General features: G+C 40.5%; 1 protein-coding gene across 1 annotated transcript; it reads left to right on the top strand.

Moving 5' to 3' along the window:
* The first annotated feature begins 6,189 nt into the window (after nucleotides 1-6,189).
* On the top strand, nucleotides 6,190-17,471 carry IL7R (interleukin 7 receptor). The gene is made up of 6 exons (XM_082622028.1): nucleotides 6,190-6,293; nucleotides 11,284-11,441; nucleotides 13,523-13,691; nucleotides 15,141-15,234; nucleotides 16,177-16,252; nucleotides 16,668-17,471. Exons 1-6 carry the CDS (start codon nucleotides 6,260-6,262, stop codon nucleotides 17,169-17,171), a joined length of 1,035 nt encoding a protein of 344 aa, XP_082478154.1. The 5' UTR covers nucleotides 6,190-6,259; the 3' UTR covers nucleotides 17,172-17,471.
* The last annotated feature ends 1,740 nt before the right edge of the window (nucleotides 17,472-19,211 follow it).

Below are 19,211 nucleotides of genomic sequence, written 5' to 3'. Positions count from 1 at the left end.
TTTTTTTTTTTGCGGTATGCAGGCCTCTCCTGTTGCTGAGCACAGGCTCTGGACGCGCATGCTCAGCGGCCATGGCTCACGGGCCTAGCCGCTCCACGGCATGTGGGATCTTCCCAGACCGGGGCACGAACCCGTGTCCCCTGCATCGGCAGGCGGACTCTCAACCACTGTGCCACCAGGGAAGCCCAATACTTCAACTCTTTAGTCAACTTTTTTTTTTATAATGTTTTTTTTTTTTTGACTGCATTGGGTCTTCATTGCTGTGCGCAGGCTTTCTCTAGTTGCGGCGAGCGGGAGCTACTCTTCATTGCGGTGCACAGGCTTCTCACTGCAGTGGCTTCTCGTTGTGAAGCACAGGCTCTAGGCACGAGGGCTTCAGTAGTTGTGGCTCGCAGGCTCTAGAGCGCAGGCTCAGTAGTTGTGGCACACGGTCTTAGTTGCTCCGCAGCATGTGGGATCTTCCCAGACCAGGGATCAAACCTATGTCCCCTGAATTGGCAGGTGGATTCTCAGCAACTGCGCCACGAGGGAAGTCCCTTAAATGAGTTTTGAGAAACATTTGACATGTTGCTATCACCTCAGTTGAGATATAGAACCTTTCTTTCACCCTAGAAGGATGCCTCACGTCCCCTTCCAGTCTTTCCTCTTCTCCTGTGAGCAATCACAGTTCTGAAATCTATCACCCTTTGGTTTTGCCAGTTTCTGATAGTTCTCATAAATGAAATAACACACTGCTCACTCTTTTCTGTTTGACTTCTTTCACACAACAAAATGTTTTTGAGATTTATCTATGTTGATGCTTATCTCATAGCTCATCTTTTTAGTTGCTGCATGTTAATTCCACTGTTCAAATATATCACAAATTGTTAATCCTTTCTTGATGGACGTTGGAGTTTTTTCAAGTTTGAGGCTACTCTTTTTAAAGTAACTATTAACATTCTTATACAAATCAGTTTGTTGGTACATATTTTCATTTCTCTGTGGTAAATACCTCAGAGTGAATTTCTGTATCACACAGTAGGTGTGTATTTAACTTTGTAAGAAACTACCCAACAAGTTTTCCAAAGTGATTATACCATTCTACTACCAGCGATGTATGAAAGCTACACATGATTTCCAATATTTGGCTTTGAAAGTGTATCTCATGATTTTATTTACATTTCTCAAATAACAAATAACGTTGACCAGCTTTTCAGGTACAGTTGGCCATTTGTATGTCTTCTTTTGCCAAGTATCTGTTAAAGTCTTTTGTCTTTTTTCATTGAATTATTTGTCCTTTTATTATTGATCGATGTGAATTCTTTATATGTTCTGGATACAATTCTGATGTTAGATATATGTCCTACAACTATTTTCTGCTAGTCTGTAGCTTGCCATTTCATTTTATTAATGACATACTTTAATAAGCAGGAGGTTTTCATTTTGATGAAGACCAATGTATTTCATTTTTCTCTTTTATGTTTAGTGTTTTTTGTGTGATGACTGTCTGTCTACACTCAAATCTAGGAGGATATTTTCTTATGTTTTCTTCTAAACAGTTTACAGTTTTAATCTTTATATTTAGAGTTATACTCCATACCCAATTAATTTTTGTGAGATTGAGGTTCATATTTTCCACACATTTGCTCAGTTGTTCCAGGACAATTTGCTGAAAAGATTTATTTCCATTGAATTGATTGAGTGCATGTTTTAAAATCAAGTAACTTTATGTGTATGAGTCTCTTTCTGAACACTCTATGTTTTCCATTGATTAATATTTCTGTCATTGTGCCAGTGCTAAGCTGTCTTGATTATCATAACTTTATAGTAAGTTTGAAATCAAGTGTTCTGTGTCCTCCTTATTTGTTCTACTTTTTTCAAAGTTGTTTTGACTATTCTGAGTTCTTTGAGTTTCCACATAAATTTTGGAATCAGCTTGTTGATTTACTTTAAATCCTGCTGAGATTTTGATTAAAATTACATACACCGATTTGGGGGAAATTTCCATTTTTCAGCACTGGGTTTGCTAATCCATGAATGTAGCTCTCTATTTATTTAGATCTCCTTTAATACCTCTCAGGAATGTTTTGTAATTTCCATTGCAAAGGCCTTAAACATCTTTTATTAATTTTATTTCTAAGCATTTTGTTTTTATTGCTATCATAAGTGGAGCTGTTATTTTTTTAATTTATTTTCCAATTTTTGGACGCTAGTCTATAGAAATATAATTGACTTTTGTATACCGACCTTAGTGAATTCACTATATTCGTTCCTGTGATTGTGTTGGAGAACCTTTAGAGTTTTCCATGTGAACAAACATGTCTGCAAGTAAAGAAAGTCTTATTTTCTTTCTTTTCAAACTGGTGATTTTTATTTGTTTCTCTTGCCTTATGCACCGGCTGGAACCTCCAGTGCACTGTTGAATAAAAGCTGTGAAAAATAGATATCCCTCCCTTGTCCTTACCTTAGGAGAAAACCGTTCACTTGTTCACCATTAGGTATGTTATTAACTATAGACCTTTTGTAAATGCCTTTTATCAGGTTGAGGATGTGTCTGCTGAGAGTTTTATCATAAATGGATGTTGAATTTTGTCATATGCTTTTTCTAATCACTTGAGTTGATCAGATTATTTATGCCTTTTATTCTGTTCATGTGGTGAATTGTATTGATTGATCTTTGATTGTTGAACCTACCTTGATTTCCTGCATGCATCCCACTTTGTCATTATGTGTTAATATCAATGTATTGACATTTTCTTGAGGAACATTAATTTGTAAATTTCTTTTCTGTAATATTTTTGCCAGCTTTCCGTACCAGATTTGAGCTAACTTCATAAAATAAGTTGGGAGGGGTTCATTTCTCCTCTATTTTCTGAAAGAATTTGTGTAGGAGTGGCACTATTTTGTATATATACGATAGAATTCACTAGCTTTAATCTGGGCATAAAGTTTTCTTTGTAGGAAAGCTTATTAATAATAAATTGAACTTCTTTGAAAGAAAGGGAACTATTGAAACATTCAATTTCTTCCTTATTTTCACTTTTGGGCACTATCTCTTTTTAGATTACTCTAACTGTTGCAATATTCAACCGTTTCTTAGAGTTTGCTTAGAGTTAATGTACTATTTCATGTAAAATATAAGAAACTTGCAACAATATAGTTGTACTTATCACATTCTACCCTTTGTACTACTGTCATATATTTTATATCCACATATATTGGGTTTTGGTTTTTTGGGTTTTTTTTTTTTTTTGCTGCATGGGGTCTTCGTTGCTGCACGTGGGCTTTCTCTAGTTGTGGAGAGCGGGGGCTACTCTTCATTGTGGTGTGCAGGCTTCTCATTGCAGTGGCCTCTCTTGTTGTGGAGCATGGGCTCTAGGCACGTGGGCTTCAGTAGTTGTGGCATGCAGGCTCAGTAGTTGTGGCTCGCGGGCTCTAGAGCACAGGCTCAGTAGTTGTGGCTCACGAGCTTAGTTGCTCCACAGCATGTGGGATCTTCCCAGACTAGAGCCCAATCTTTGTCCCCTGAATTGGCAGGCAGATTCTTAACCACTGCGCCACCAGGGAAGTCCCTACATATATTGTTAATGCCACAATAATGTTACAGTATTTGCTTTAAACAATCTTTATCTTTAAAGAATTTAAGAGAAGAAAATATGTATTGGCTTTTTTATTTATTCTGGTAAACCTAATTGCTTCCTGTAGATCTGAAATTCCACCTATTATTATTTCCTTTTGGTCTAAAGTACTTGCTAAAACAAATTATCTCAATTTTTATATAGCTGGAAATATCCTTATTTTGCCTTCATTATTGAAGAATATTTTGTAGTGTAAGGATTCAAAGTGGACATATTTTTCCCCTTCCAGAGTTTTAAATATATTATTCCAATGTCTTCTCGTTCACATAATTTCTGATGAGAAGTGATATTTTTCTCTGGATGCTTTCAAGATTTCTTATTTGCCTTTGCTTTTCAGCCATTTGACTATGATGTACCTAGGTGTGGTTTCCTTTGTATTTATCCTGCTTGGATTGGCTGAGTTTTTTAAACCTAAAAGTTGATATTTTTTGCTACATTTGGGAAATTTGAGCAAACATTATTTCTTTAAATATTTTTTAGCCAAATTCTTTCTTTTTGTTCTGGAACTCTAATTACATATTTATTTATCCCCTTGATATTGTCCCACAGGTCAATAAGACTTTCTTTCTGTTGTTTTAGATTAAATACTTTCTACTGATCTATCTTCAGCTTCACCAACCTTTTCTTCTGCCTTCTTCTATCTGCTATTAAGTCCATCCCATACATTTTTAAAATTTTTAAATTTGTACTTGTCAGTTATAGTATTTCCATTTTGTTCTCTCTTATAGTTTCCACTTCTCCACTAAGATTCTGCATTCATTCAATAATTGTGACCATATTTTTAAAACATATTTACAAAAGCTTTTGAAAAGTTCTTTTCTGCTAGTTCCAACATCCAGGTCTTCTTGGCCTCAGTTTCCATGGACTGCTTTTTATCTTCACTATTTGTCACATTTTTCTATTTCTGCTCTTTTGTAGTAGCTTTTGAATGTAGGAAGGACACTATCGATAATAGGGTGCTTTGTTTATTGATTGATTGATTGATTGATTGGATTCTGATAACTTCCTCTGGCAAGTGTTAATTTTAACTCTGTTACTCAGTTAACTTGGCTGGATTAATCTCCAAATTCTTCTTTTGAGGCAGCACCAAACATATCTTCTTAGTTCCTTCTAAAACCATCTAACTATTGCCATGGTTTCCTGGGATTTTCCTCCACATCTGCATAATTAAGGGGGCATATAATAATTTAAGCAGAGTTTATATGCACACTTAGTGTCTTCTGTGTCTAAAGTTTCCTCATTTCTAGGCTTTTCTCCCTTAAAAATACCCAGCCACTCAGGCCAACCGAAACTCTGTCCTCTAACTTCTCAAGACAGTATAACTGTGGCCTTCAGTTAGATTCTAAATGCCCATAATAATGTGACCTGAGAAGTGCCTTCAGATAAAACAAAACAAAACAAACAACCTAGAAACAAGGATCTAATCCACCGTTTCCTAAAGAATTAACTTCCCCTAGTGTCTGCCTGCTTTTGGTTCTTCTCCAGTGCTTTTAAATAGTATTTTCAAAAATAGCTTGCTCAAAGTTTTTAGTAGTTATATGTTGATGGTTAGTGTGATATAAGCTACTGTGCCACTACTGGAACTAAACATACTTTCTTTTTAAAATAGGAATTTTTTAAAAGAGTACAATTTGGAGCTTTTGATGTGGTCGCATAGTAGGCAATATTCTCTTTTCTTCAGTTTCCTGAAAGCCTGATTTTAATTGGGAATAAGAGGTCACAGAAGTGACAGATTTCAATTCCTAGAACATTTAAGCTAAGGAACATGGGGAGAAGGGTTGATTTTAAAGTCTGTTGATGAGTTAAAAGTGGAACTCGGCCAAAATTACCTATGAAAATTCCCAAATTACCCATTAAGTGTATACGGTTTTATGTATATAATCCTTTAGACTATTTTATTATTTCCTTTAACCCTTTTTTGGTCAATATTTCTTTACAGGCTTTATTTTTTCAATTTATTCCTGCAGGATATGAAAAAAAGAAATTACCTTCCCGCCTAAAGAAATAACTTATCTTCTAATAATCCGTTATTACAAGATAAGAATTTTCCATTATTTTCATGAACATGCTTTGACTATTTCAGGTTCAATTGCATCTAATGCCTGAGTAAATCAATGCTGATTATAATGGCAGCAAAAAGCTATTTTATTTTAATTCTCTGTCTCTCTCAAATATGTATCTAAGGGCTTCCCTGGTGACGCAGTGGTTGAGGGTCCGCCTGCCGATGCAGGGGACGCGGGTTCGTGCCCCGGCCTGGGGTATCCCACGTACGGTGGAGCGGCTAGGCCCATGGGCCATGGCCTCTGAGCCTGCGCGTCTGGAGCCTGTTCTCCGCAACGGGAGAGGCCACAACAGTGAGAGGCCCGCATACAGCAAAAAAAATAAAAAAAAAAGAAAAATATGCATCTACCCTATGGACAGATTTAAAGCCACACAAATGAAAAGTGGATGTGATGCTATTCCTTCTATACAGAAACTCCTGCTTGAATTAAGACCAATTCCTTTTTTGTTTCTACAGTGGAGCTCTTTTGGAGGTAGATTGCCTGAGTTTTAATAAACTGCAAGGGGTGTATCTCATCAAGACAAAGAAATTCTTACTGATTGGAGACAGTAAAATATGTGTGAAGCTTGGAAGAAAAAGCATGACTTGCAAAAACATGAACATAGTCAAAATAGGTAAGAAGTTGTATATGGGGTATGTCGCTATTTTTCAGATATCGGAAGACAGATATCTGTGTCTGAACTTTCTGTATATTAAAGTAGACAAATCATGAAAACTATTTACAATAGAAAATATCAAATTCTCTAATGCATATAATTTCTTAAGAGAAATGAAAGTTTGAAGCTTATGCTATTTATTCTTACTGTGAGAGAACTCTGAGGGTCTTCAAACTGAGCTATGAAAAAGGGTGATTGACACTTACAGATTGCAGGAAGTGTTCATCTGTGTGAAGTGTCTAACTGGAGCTGGGCCTCCTGTACTTCACCCACACATGTCTTTTCCTTCCTCACCTTACCTTTTCCTGAATTCCTTGTACTCTTCTCCCCACATACCTACCTGTGAGTGTATTTAGCAAAATTATCAAGTTATTTTTAAAAGTAAATATGTCTTCTGTATTAGAGTTCTCCAGAGGAACAGAACCAATAGGATAAATAGATATACATAGATACATAGATGATAGATAGATAGATAGAGATAAAGAGATTCATTTTAAGGAATTGACTGTCATGATTTTAGGGGCTGGCAAGTCTGAAATCTGTAGGGCAAGCCAGAAGGCTAGAAATTCAGGTGAGAGTGGATATAGTGGTTTTGAGTCCAAATTCCAGAGGACAGACCAGGCAGTCTGGAAACTCAAGCAGCATTTCTATGTCGCATTCTTAAGACAAAATTGCTTCTTCTTCAGGGAATCTCAGTGATTGCTTTTAAGGCCTTCAACTGATTGAATGAGGCCTAGCACATTTTAGAGAGTAATTATTTTACTCAAAGTCTCCTGATTTAATTGTTAGTCATGTCTTTAAAAATAAAATAACTTTAGATTAGTGTTTAGCCAAACAACTGGGGACCATAGCCTAGCCAAGTTGACACATGAAATTACCATCACACCTTCTTAGGAGATTTACTATTGAGGAGTGATGCATAGTCATATCTGATTTGGCCTAGAATATACATATTAAGTGTAATATGTATGTAGAATATACATATTACACTTGGCCAGAAAAAGTGATAATTATTATATTCCCAAAAAAGTACAATTTGAATTGCTACATTTATCTATATGTTTCCCTTGGTTCTATATAATATCCATATACATAATAATATGAATCATGGATTTCAGTAAATCCATTCAATTATCAGGTTGTAAGTCAGTATTAATTACCAATTCACCATTCGGTTGCCAAGCAAATAAAATGATCAGAAAGATTGGGAATATAGACACAAAAAGTTTTCCCATTACTTACAGATTTATCACACTGAGGCAAATAAGGTTCTTTTTCAAAACCTCAGAGATATCCTGGTAGAGGGGAATGTCTAAGCCAGTTATGATATATCAGTGCAATGGAATCCTAACTTCTTGTATTCATTCTACCTATGGAGATTTACAAGTGAAACAATATATGTAGGGAGAAAACTGTTCAAAGTGATTGAAGAGGTGCATTCTCTTTCTGGTTTAAAACACTATGGCTCTGTCTCTCCCTCTTCTCAACCCCCTCCCTTCACCCTCCTAAAAGAAATTTAAAGGTAAGAGAGCAATACTCATTAGAGATGACAGAGAAACTTGGAATCTAGTCTCAGTTTTGTACCACTAATATAGTAAAGGGGAAAAGCAGAAGTTCCATGTTTGAACAGTCATCTTGTAGAAAAAGCAGAGGTAGAGTAGAAAAGAGACATTAGTCACAACCAGTGTGAGTGCTTAGGGGCGGTGGCACGACAGGATATCTCTGAGTATTGGGACACAAGCAAGCTGAGTTTTGTTCATTTGGAAACTAGGCTGCTATGGATGGATGTTCAGTTTGTGCACAGGGCACTACATCTAGAAGTTCATCATTTACATTGCAAATATGTATTTACTCTCGGAGAGCAGGCAGAGAGGGCAGAGACTCAGTCTTGTGACAGAGTCCTGAAGCCCCAGGGGAGAGCCCCTTCTTAGAAAAACCCACCCCAGCACAGAGGGCCCACATGCATCTTAGTATGTGAGCATGTGAACACTCAGGGCACACCCACAGGCTCTTGGTGGCAGTCTGCCCCGTCAGACTCTCCAGATCTCATATGCCCAGTGCTCTTCAAAGTCCACATTCTGTACCACCCAGCAGATGGAAAACCTGACCGGCTGCCTCCTCTGAGGGACCAGAGGAGAGATAGAGTGTGCACTCTGCTGGTAGCATAGGTCTACAAAGGGGTGCTGTGAGCACCTCGGGGCTTTGAAAGCACGCCTGGGCAAGCAGGATGAGCGGTGGTGGAGACATGTCTCCCAGTAGCATCGTCTTCTGGTTCCTGATGCTACCGTTCATTAATAGAACTGTCATTTAACTAAATTGAAATTGGATGCTGCTGATTAAACCCCAGAGCCAGAGGTCCCCTGCAGCCACCAGTCCCCTCACTCACAATTCCTTCTTAAGGTGTGGGTCCCCAGTAAGGCTGGAGGGGCAGCTTCTGTCTCCCCCCTTTTCTTGTCAGGGTAAATTCATATAATAGTTCACGTTGTGCCAAGAATAAATTAACTTTTTAAGATGTTGCTTGAGGAATGAGCACTTTTTTCTAATTTGCTCAAATATACCATTGGGTTTAGAAGCAGACCTGTGTGGGGAGAGCCTGAACAAGCCAGTGGGAGAGAGCTGAGCACAGAAACAAAAGCTCAATGAAGGAGAGAGAGTCCATTTTTATCATTATTTTTTAGATTCTGCATATAAGTGATATCATATGATATTTGTCTTTCTCTGTCTGGCTTACTTCAGTTAGTATGATCATCTCCATGTCCATCCATGTTTCTGCAAATGGCATTATTTCACTCTTTTTAATAGCTGAGTAATATTCCATTGTGTATATATATATAGCACATCTTCTTTATCCACTCCTCTGTCAACGAACAGTTAGGTTGCTTCCATGTCTTGGCTACTGTAAACAGTGCTACAATGAACATTGAGGTGCATGTATCCTTTTGAAGCATGTTTTTCTCCAGACATATGCCCAGGAGTGGGATTGCTGGATCATATGGTAGCTCTGTTTTTAGTTTTTTAAGGAACCTCCATACTGTTCTCCATACAAATGAACTTATTTACAAACCAGAAACAGACTCACAGAATAAAATTAGAGAATGAACTTATGGTTATCAGAGGGGAAGGGGACGGGAGAGGGATAGATTGGGAGTTTGGGATTGACATGTACACACTGCTATATTTAAAACAGATAACCAACAAGGACCTACTGTATAAATAAATTAATTTTTAAAAAAATAAATAAATGAAGGAGAGTGAGACTCAGGATCAGACAGAATTGGACTTACATCTTATTAACTCATCCTATGGGGGCTGAACTTAGCTAATTAACCTCTCAGACTCAGTTTCCTCATCAGTATACTGGCAATGAGTGAGTGTTGATGCAAGATGGCGTAACTTAAGCGCTTGGCACTTAGTAAGTATGTAATCAACATTAGTCTGTTCTTCCCTTAATTCTTCCATTATTGAGAGGCCTTGGGAGATGGGGATGTAGCAAGGGATTCAGTCTCAAAGGTTTTGTTGAGAATGTGAATCTTAATCGTTTCCTTGAATGGCAGGTAGAAACTGGCTTGGCTGGTGTCAAAGGACTGATAGTCTTCTCTGTTGGTCTGTTTCTCTACACCCACTACCTTTCCTCCTGCTTCCCTTTGGGGTATCTTCCCTGTTTATAGTGCATCTAAGGGTAAAAAAGGGTAAACTTCCCCTTGCAGAAGACATCCAAGGGTAAAGAAAGAACCACTTCTTCTTTTTCAGTACCTCTGGGGGAATCAAGGCAGGAGACATTTAGGTAGCCACAACTACGAGCAAGTGATTATGACAAGGGGGCCAAACTTCACCACATGAGCTCATTTTACTGGGTCAGCAATTCAGTCTTAAAGCCCAGATCATATAGCCTGGAATCCAGCTCAGTCTACTGCGTGAAGTTGTGATGAACACACACTCCTTCATTAACAATAGGTTTAGGTTAGATTTTAACCTATGCATCTCCCAATCTCTGTCTGAGATCAGCCATGCAAACAAGTGGCTGCCCCATCCCTAGACAACTGAGTTCCCAGGCTTTAGTGAGAGAACAGCAAAGAGGCCAAGACAGCGAAGCCCCAAGTCAAGGGTGGGAGGTGGCCTGACACACGTGTGCTCCTAAGATTTCAGTACCTTTCTCCGGGTTTGTTCTGCCTGAAATAATACCTCTCTCCCCCACACAGTATTTCATATATGGTGCCTCTGATCCTAGGCAGGTAGACAGGAGGAAGAAGCCAGAGAGGAGTTTAGAGCTAATGCAAACAAGACTGAAGGAGCAGGCAACCTGCAGTCACACCAGAAGTTACGAGCCAGGGCCAGGATGCAGATCCCCAGTTTCCATGTAACTGAGATGAGGTGTAAGGCCCCCAGTTTTATCAGAATAACGAAGACTCAAAGTTCAAATTCTCCTGCTTTGGGGCTAGTTAGTAACAAGTCCTCTAGTACTCAAAAGGGGAAGAGAATATGTTTTTGCATAAAATTAGCACTAGCTACTGTAACCAATACGCCCTAAAACATATATCTCCAACACCATAAGTTTACTTCTTGCTCATGTAAGAGCCAAAATGGGTGTTTCTAACCTGTGGGTGGTGCTCCTTCAAGCAACATTCAGGGCTCCTCCATCCTGGGGCTCCACTCTCTTCAACTTATGGCTCCAAGTGGCAGAAGGGGACTGAGCATGGGGTCACACATGTGGGGTTTCTGGGCCAGGATGGGAGGTGGTACACATCACTTCCGCCCACATCCTTCACAAGAACACACCCAACTGCAAGTGAGGCTGGGAAATGTAGTCAGGCTTTGAACCGGGAAGAAGAATAAATGGTTTTTACTGACCCAGAAAAGGAATGTGATTTTCAGAGTAGATGAACTTTAAAAATTATAATTATTTCCTTGACTACCCTATAGAATGACCTCATTTCTTTTTCCTTTTCAGTTAAACCTGAGGCTCCTTTTGACATAAGAGTTGTCTATCGCAAGGGAGCAAATGACTTTGTGGTGACATTTAATACATCGCACTTACAAAAGAAGTATGTGAAAGAATTAATGCATGAGGTAGCCTACCATCAGGAAAAAAATGAAAATGATTGGATGGTATGTAGGTCAACTACATTTATACATTATAAAATTTATGAAGATGTATATAAAAATATCTTAATAAATAAGTTATATAGAGAGATTAAAATATATAAAACTGTAAAATAGAAACTTCTTAATGCTACTTATTTTATAGTCTCAAAGGTACATTTACCTGGGGAGGGTCCCTAGCAATTTTGTGTTCAAAATGTGCCTTTTACTAAGAGAAGTTCTCCAAAGTGTAAAATGTTTAGGCCTCGCAAAACCTGGATCTCCTCTGTCTCCTTCCTTGTCCTAGCTCTCATTTTTTTCTTGCCCTATTTTTTGTCTTTATATAGTTTCTAAATGAAGTAGTTGGACTAACCATTATAGATTGAGATCAAATCCATCCTCATTATCAGGGGGCCTGAAAAATAATCACATTTAGTGCAACTCTCACAGGCAAATCAAGCAAAAAAAAAAAAAAAGTCACCAAGCTGTAACCACGGTCTGGTTTATTGGAGTTGTGGGAACAGCCTGAAGTAAGTAGGAGAGGAGGTGGAATATTTTTCTTCATTTTTTTTAAGCCTGAGTTCTTAAATCCTTGAAGTAACAGCTTGATTTTTACCCTTCATAATCTGGATGGTTAGACCCCATGAGTCGCTGCGTTTTGAATGGTCTGGCTGTCCTCACAATCTGTTTCGGGGAGAAGGTGGGAGAAAATTAGAACGTCCCAGGGTTTCAGGTTCCTCTGAAGTCACTGGATTAACTTTCATCCTTTTTGTACCACACAAACAGAAAATGGATAACAGTTGCTTTCTCAAGGGGAAAAGAGATTCTCCTTATCCATACTGTTCTCTTTTCTGAGTCCACGATCAGTCTTGTGTGTTTGCAATTTGCTGCCTTACACTACTTACATAAGTATAACGCCCACGCCAAACCTCCTTCTATCCCCACTGACAGACAGGCGCGCGCGCACACACACACACACACACACACACACACACTAGTAGGTTACCTTGATCTTGCCTTCTTCCAGTCTTTATCTGAAAATTGCATCAGTGGAAAAGCAGAGCAAGGAAGGATTTTGAATAAATGGTACCAAGACAATCAGTTTACTGGGGAAAATTAAGTTTAAAGTTTAACTTGCTCTATGTAACAAAAAAAATTAAAATAGAAGATGTTTTAAGGAAATTATGTTAAAGTGAAACTCTAAACAGGCTAAAACACTTACAGGTAAATGTTTATATAATCTTGAGATGAGGAAGAACATTCTAAACATAAAAACAGTAAAAGAAAGCAAAAGATGGAAATATGTGACTACATAAAAATAAAGGTTTGTAAATGTCAGCATACACAATAATCAAAATCATAAGGCAAATTAGAAATTAGGCTTAAATTACCACACATACAACTGACAGTTGGTTAATATTCTTAAAGTATAAAGAGGTCTTATGAATCATTAAGAAAAGGACAAATATGACAATAGAAAACTTAGCAAGAAAGTTGGAAATGTCTCACAAAATAGGAAATATATAATTTCAATAAGTATAAAAAACTAATAATCAAATAAATCTAAATGTACATAACCATAGGTATTACTTTTTACCCGTCAAATTGATAGAGTACTTTTTCCTCCTAAGGATGACACACATTATTGGAGAGATTATGTCTCTATATTGCTATTCATGATGTAGAATTATATCTTTCCAGAGGAAAATGAGTCTTGCTCACTAACCTTACCATTCCCTTTCATCTCTCGTGGGATATGAAATGGGAGGGAAAGAAAAAGAAGAGATTAGAGTGTGGAAAGGAAGGCGGGAGCCTGGGAGTGATTTATACCCTCCCTGACTGGGAGAACCTAACTCACCTGAATAAAGATAAAGACCCATTTTATCACTGTCCTCCTTGACCACTTGCAGCATTGTTTGTGAGCTCACACTCTGCCCCAATTCTGCTTCCAACCCCTCCATGTCAGAGCTCCTTTTTCTAACAAATATGAGAGAACCTCGAGAGAGTGCCCACATGACTAAAGACACTCAACTTGAAATGATTTGGGAGATGTGAGCACCGCCTCTTTTTCCACCTTAAAAATATAGTGGCCTTTTTTTGCTCTTCAGCACATGAATTTATCCAGTACAAAGTTGATGCTCCTACAGAGACAACTACAACCCAATGCAATGTATGAGATTAAAGTTCGGTCCATCCCTCACACCAACTATTTTGAAGGCTTCTGGAGTGAATGGAGTCCAAGTTTCCACTTCAGAACTCCAGAGACCAATGGCCCAGGTGAGAAGTGACTGGAGTCTGTTCCCCCCGTAGTGCTTTGCATGTCAAAGTCTGTGAGCGACAGTGAGAGCCAGAGAGATGAAACAAACCCACAAGTTAGGACTCCCCAGAGGGCATTCTTACACTTTCTTTGCAAAATGACCTGCCATCTTTGCCCCTTTTGTGAAGAACGAAGTAGGGGTGGGAGTAGGACTCTTAGTCACTGATCAGCTGACGTAGGTTGTCTGGACTCTACTGCCCTGGGCACTCCTGGGAGCCACTAGTTCTGAACAAACTTCCCACCCACCACCTCTAGTTTACCAGTTCAGACTGGGATCCCAATGGCCGGTCCCGCCAAGTTCCTCTAGGGAATACCATAGAGGGTGGCAGATGGGTAGGCTGGTGTGGCTTTCCCGTGTCTCCTTTTCTAGAATAATGAAGATATCCTGGGGGTCTAGGAACTGAGAACAACCAGGAGAACCAAAGAGCACAGCTCAGGCAGACCACTGGGGACCCAGAGCACCTCACATATACCTTCCCTTTGGGGGATGTGCGGAACAGCTCTGCTGCACCAGCCTCCCGTCCTTACCCTAGGAATTGCTGAGCCTGCAGGGTAGAGCATCTCCCATCATCCCCCTGCTCAGCTTCTCTCTCTTGGTGGTGGAAGCTGTCTTTAATGTTAGGTCACTTTTAAATTCCAAGTGACAGATGTTCTGGACCTGGTCACCTAAGTCGGTGCTGAAACCGTGTACAAGCTCCTGTGTCCTTGTCTTTTGAAGTGAAAGGCTGACTCAAGAGTTAATGATTGAGAAATGTGAAGGCATAGAAACAAAGAATAGCTATTGGGCTGGGGAACTGGTAACAATTTCTAGATTATAAATCCGCCACATCTGCCACTGAACTCATGGCTCCCTGAGAGATACAGATAAAGGCCTGACACACATTCCTAAGTTGTTTTTAACAGGAAGCACACCCCTACCAGATGAAAACTGCTGACCACAAGAACGTAGACCCTAGACTGGTTTGAACCAGGTTGATGATGCTGACTCCCCATTTCCTCCCCACCAACCAATCAAAAGAATGTCCACAAGCTGACTACACCCTGCTCCTTAAACACTATAAGACTCCTCACTACCCCCTCCAGGGTGGGTCACGTAGTCGTGAGGGCATTAGCCCGCTGTAGCTCCATTTGCTTGGTAAAGCAATAAAAGCTACTCTTTTCTATTTCACCCAAAACTCTGTCTCCACGTTCCTATTCAGCACCGGTGAACAGAGGCTGTTTCAGCAACAGTGTCACTTACTGAAGCCCAAATTCCCCCATAAAAGCTAGTACATCATCCTGTTTACTGAAAAGCAACTTTCAAGAAATAACAAATGGGCCCAAGTTACTAAATAAATTCGAAGCATCCTGAAAGTCTCCCCCACGGCACGCTTCATGATTGCTAACCAAGATCTATCCTTGCCTTCCAGGGGAGATGGATCCTGTTTTACTAATTATCAGCATTCTGAGTTTCTTCTCTGTGGCTCTGATGGTCGTTCTGGCCTGTGTGTTGTGGGAAAAAAGGTGAATTTCTTTAACTAATCAAGAGAGTGTTTATGTGGGATTCCAGACAGTCAGAGCTCTAGTCCTGTTTATTGATGAGAAAACTACAAAGGGGAATAAGGCATTTCAGGAATTGCAGTGCCCTATATCCCTCCTCATCCTCAGGCACTGGTGAATTTCCATAGTTAATTTCACAAGAGGTAAAACTATATAAACTGAAGATAGGGCAAATCCTCCCCACAAACCTTTCCTCCCAAGTGTCCTCAGTGGGTAAGAGCCATCCCTCCAGAATGCCTGGGCAGCTGGAGGGACCCATGGGAAATGAAGAATGTTTTTGAAGTCTTAGCTTTCAGCACACAAATTCATGAGACTTTTGCATTCTACCCCATGTTAGGGCCACGCTTGTTTCATCATTCAGACACACATCAGTCGAGTTATTAATGTTTTAGGAAGATGCCCTCAGCACAGGGTCACATACCCGCCCCCCCCAAGATACTCCAGTTTCTAAAGTACCACCCTAAAGCAATTTCCCTGTGTAACTTTGAAAAGTAGGTCTCACTTCCACCAAAATCACAGCAGAGGAGTTGCTGCCAATGAAGAGAAAAGAAAGATGACAAAGCCTATTTTGGGGGTAGCTGAACAAATCAGACTTTAGTTTCATAGCTACATCATTGCCAAGACTTATTGCTCCTTTTCTCCAGGGCTCTTTGCCAGGGGTGGATCATTGTTGTCTGTTTCACAGAGTAGATCACTGACAATGGTCTCTGGTCCAACCCCTCCATGGACTGGTGGGACTCTGAGGCCCAGAGAAAGCAAGTCACTTGTCCAAGATCATCCACCTAGTTGTGGCAGAGCCAAGGCTAGAAGTCTGCTCTTCTGACTGCTGGCTCAGAGTAAGTGGGAAGGTCTATTGTGCCTGCTCCCTCCACCATTCATTTCATCTTCAATGTCCTTTTATTTCAGAATTAAGCCTATCATATGGCCCAGTCTCCCTGATCATAAGAAGACTCTGGAACAACTGTGCAAGAAACCAAAAAAAGTGAGTGCTTCTGGTGCTTCCATCACTATGTCAGAGGCATCCCAGCAGCCAAGAATGATATTGCAGGATGAGGAATGGCTGGACCTCAAGTGTCCGTCTTTTGTGTATAACATAACTAGGGTCCCTTATAAGATGCCAGCTGCAGGTTCCTGGAGGTGGGAAACTAAAATGAGATACAAGTCTCAGAATTTCCCAGACTTCCCCAGGGATACTTCAGACCCTGAAGTATCACAGCACCTCCAGAGGCAAAGAGTCAACTAGAACATGTGGGTAATTCTCTGACATACCCTGGTAAACCCCTGTTGGAAAGTTCTTGAGCTCTTTTCCTGAACAGAACATTTGCTGATATGTCTCTCTGGTGCAGTCTTAATGCCTCTCTTTTGTTTTTTTGTTTTGTTTTGTTTTTTTGGTGCAGAATTTGAATGTGAGTTTCAATCCTGAAAGTTTCCTGGACTGCCAGATTCATAAGGTGGATGGCATTCAAGCTAGAGACGAAGCAGAAGGCTTTCTGCAAGATCCTCTTCCTCCACAGCTAGAGGAGTCTGAGAAGCAGAGGCTCGGAGGGGGTATGCAGGGCCCCAACTGGCCCTCCGAGCATGTAGGCATCAGCCCAAAAACTTTCAGAGGAGAGTCGTCATTCAGATGCCTGGCTGGGAACATCGGTGTGTGTGATGCCCCTGGGCTCCCCTTCTCCAGGTCCCCAGACTGCAAGGAAGGTGGCAAGAATGAGCCTCTCCTGTACCAAGACCTGCTGCTTGGCCCTGGAACTACAAACAGCACCCTGCCCCCTCTGGTTCCATTCCAACCCGGAACCCTGACATTGAACCCTGCTGCCCAGGGGCAGTCCATCCTCACTTCCTTGGGATCAAGTCAAGAAGAAGCCTATGTCACCATGTCCAGCTTCTACCAAAACCAGTGAATTGCAAGAAACCGACGGCCAGAACCATCATGATGAACAAAGATAACCGAGTCCCACTCTCCCTCACAGCACAAAGAAGACAAAATGAAAGCAGCCCCTCGACATGGTCCACAGGGTTCTGAAACAGTGCTTCGACCACACCTCCCTGCTTCAGTGGCAAGAGACAGGAGGCAGGGGCATTCTGCTTCAGGCAATGCAATGATTCATTTATTTCAGAAAGGAAAAAAAAGCAGAAAAGAGTGAAAGAAAAGGTGGAGAAAAAATGGAAGGGTGGGGAGGGCAAAAGGGAGCAACGGAAGAAAGAAGGAGAGGAGAATTAGAATAATAGAGACCATTATCAGGGCTCACTATGTACACAAGGCTGTGCTACGTGCTCTACACATCTTTTTCGCACTGCATCCTCACAATAATCCTGGGAGGTGGGTGCGATTAGTATCATTCTCTATGTTACAGATGATGAAACTGTGGCTTAAATTAGCTTATCCATGTTCCCCACTCAGCAAGGAATAGAATCAAAATTTGCTGCCCAGGAGTCTAACTGCATCTCCTCCAAGTCATGTGCCTTCCTCTTAACTAGGGACTGTCCCACTCTCGAGTGCCAATCCTCACTTAGAACAGGGTGACTGTATAATGTATTGTCTAAACTGGGTCACTTTTGCAAGCGAAAGAGGAAGTTATAAATAATCACCCCAGGACAACAAGCGTAAACTGGGATTGTCCCAGGCAAATAGAGACCTAGGGTCACCCGAACTGAAAAGGCTACAAGGAAGACAGGGGGCAGGGGGAATGGCCTCATGACATATGAAGCACCATGGCCAGCCATGTCTACAAAAAGTGGAGAAGGTAAGACAGAGCCACAAAGACCATTCTATTCCATTTTTCTGAAAAAGTGCTCAAGAGAGGATCAACTAGAAGACTGGAATTTCTATTTTTAGTTATCAAGAGCTTGATCCACTTGCTCCTCCCACCCAGGGGCATCCATTGATGATGGAAGAACCTGTTACTGACTCAGGACACTGGTACATTTGAGCCGTGAGCCAGAAAATAACGTTTCTATATGTGTAGCGACTCCCCAACCCAAATCCATCCACCATCCTGATTTCTATCACCATGAATGTTGCCACAAAACTTCAGGGAGAAGGAATTACAAGCCCATGCAGTGAGTGAGCCGACTGTGGCCATGTTCCCGAAGATATAGAGAACATCTGACATGGGTCCTCTTGCATTTCTTGGTCCAGATAAATTTTTAAAGGCTATCTCAAGCCAAGTCAAGGCAGCGAAGCAGTCTCAACTCAGGGCAGTGCAGCTGATGCCTCTACACAGGCCCCCATACCATCCCCATCACCACTCCGGGTGTACACAGACCAAGAAGGACATCAGTCCAGGATTGATATTGTTGTTTGGGAGTTTGTCCTCATTATTGTCATTATGTTTTGCCTTTTATCTTTGTTGTGTTTTTAGTTTGTTTGGGGGGAGATTAAGTGCTTTTAATTTTTAAAATTTTCTATTTGTTTTATTTTGTGATGTCTGTGAAATGAGTTTTAAATAGTGGACTGATAGACTTTATCTGTTGGCTTAGAGACCTAATGATAATCAGACTAGTTCAGTGTTGTACCTTCCAGTGCTTTTCTCTGAATCACTAGCAATGACTATAGTCCCATAATCCCTTAGATTTGCTCAGCACTTTTGTGATTTTTCAAAGCACCTCTGTAAGCATTACCCCTTCCATTTTCTTGACAAGTATTTATGGAAAGCTTGCTCTGTGCCAACCTCAGTGGTAGGCTGGGAGGTCTAAGACAAACAAGGTTGGGACCCTGCCCTCATAAAGTGAAAAATCTAATGAAAGGTAACTTGTAAACAAATCATTATAACACAAAATGCGGTCATGGAGGCATGTTAATAACTCCCTGCTGGAAGACAGGCAGGGAAAATGCCACAAGAGTGGTATACATCTTTGTGGAAGGAAAGCAGAATCTGCCTGGCGTGTGAGCAGAAGACATTTTCCACCAGACGGAGGTGGGTTATTTACCTTCTGTAGAA

This window comes from Mesoplodon mirus, assembly GCF_964341445.2.
Source record: "Mesoplodon mirus genome assembly, chromosome: 5".
Taxonomy (NCBI): Eukaryota; Metazoa; Chordata; class Mammalia; order Artiodactyla; family Ziphiidae; genus Mesoplodon; species Mesoplodon mirus.
The sequence above is the reverse complement of the archived record's forward strand: the minus strand, read 5'-3'. Positions and strand labels throughout refer to the sequence as shown.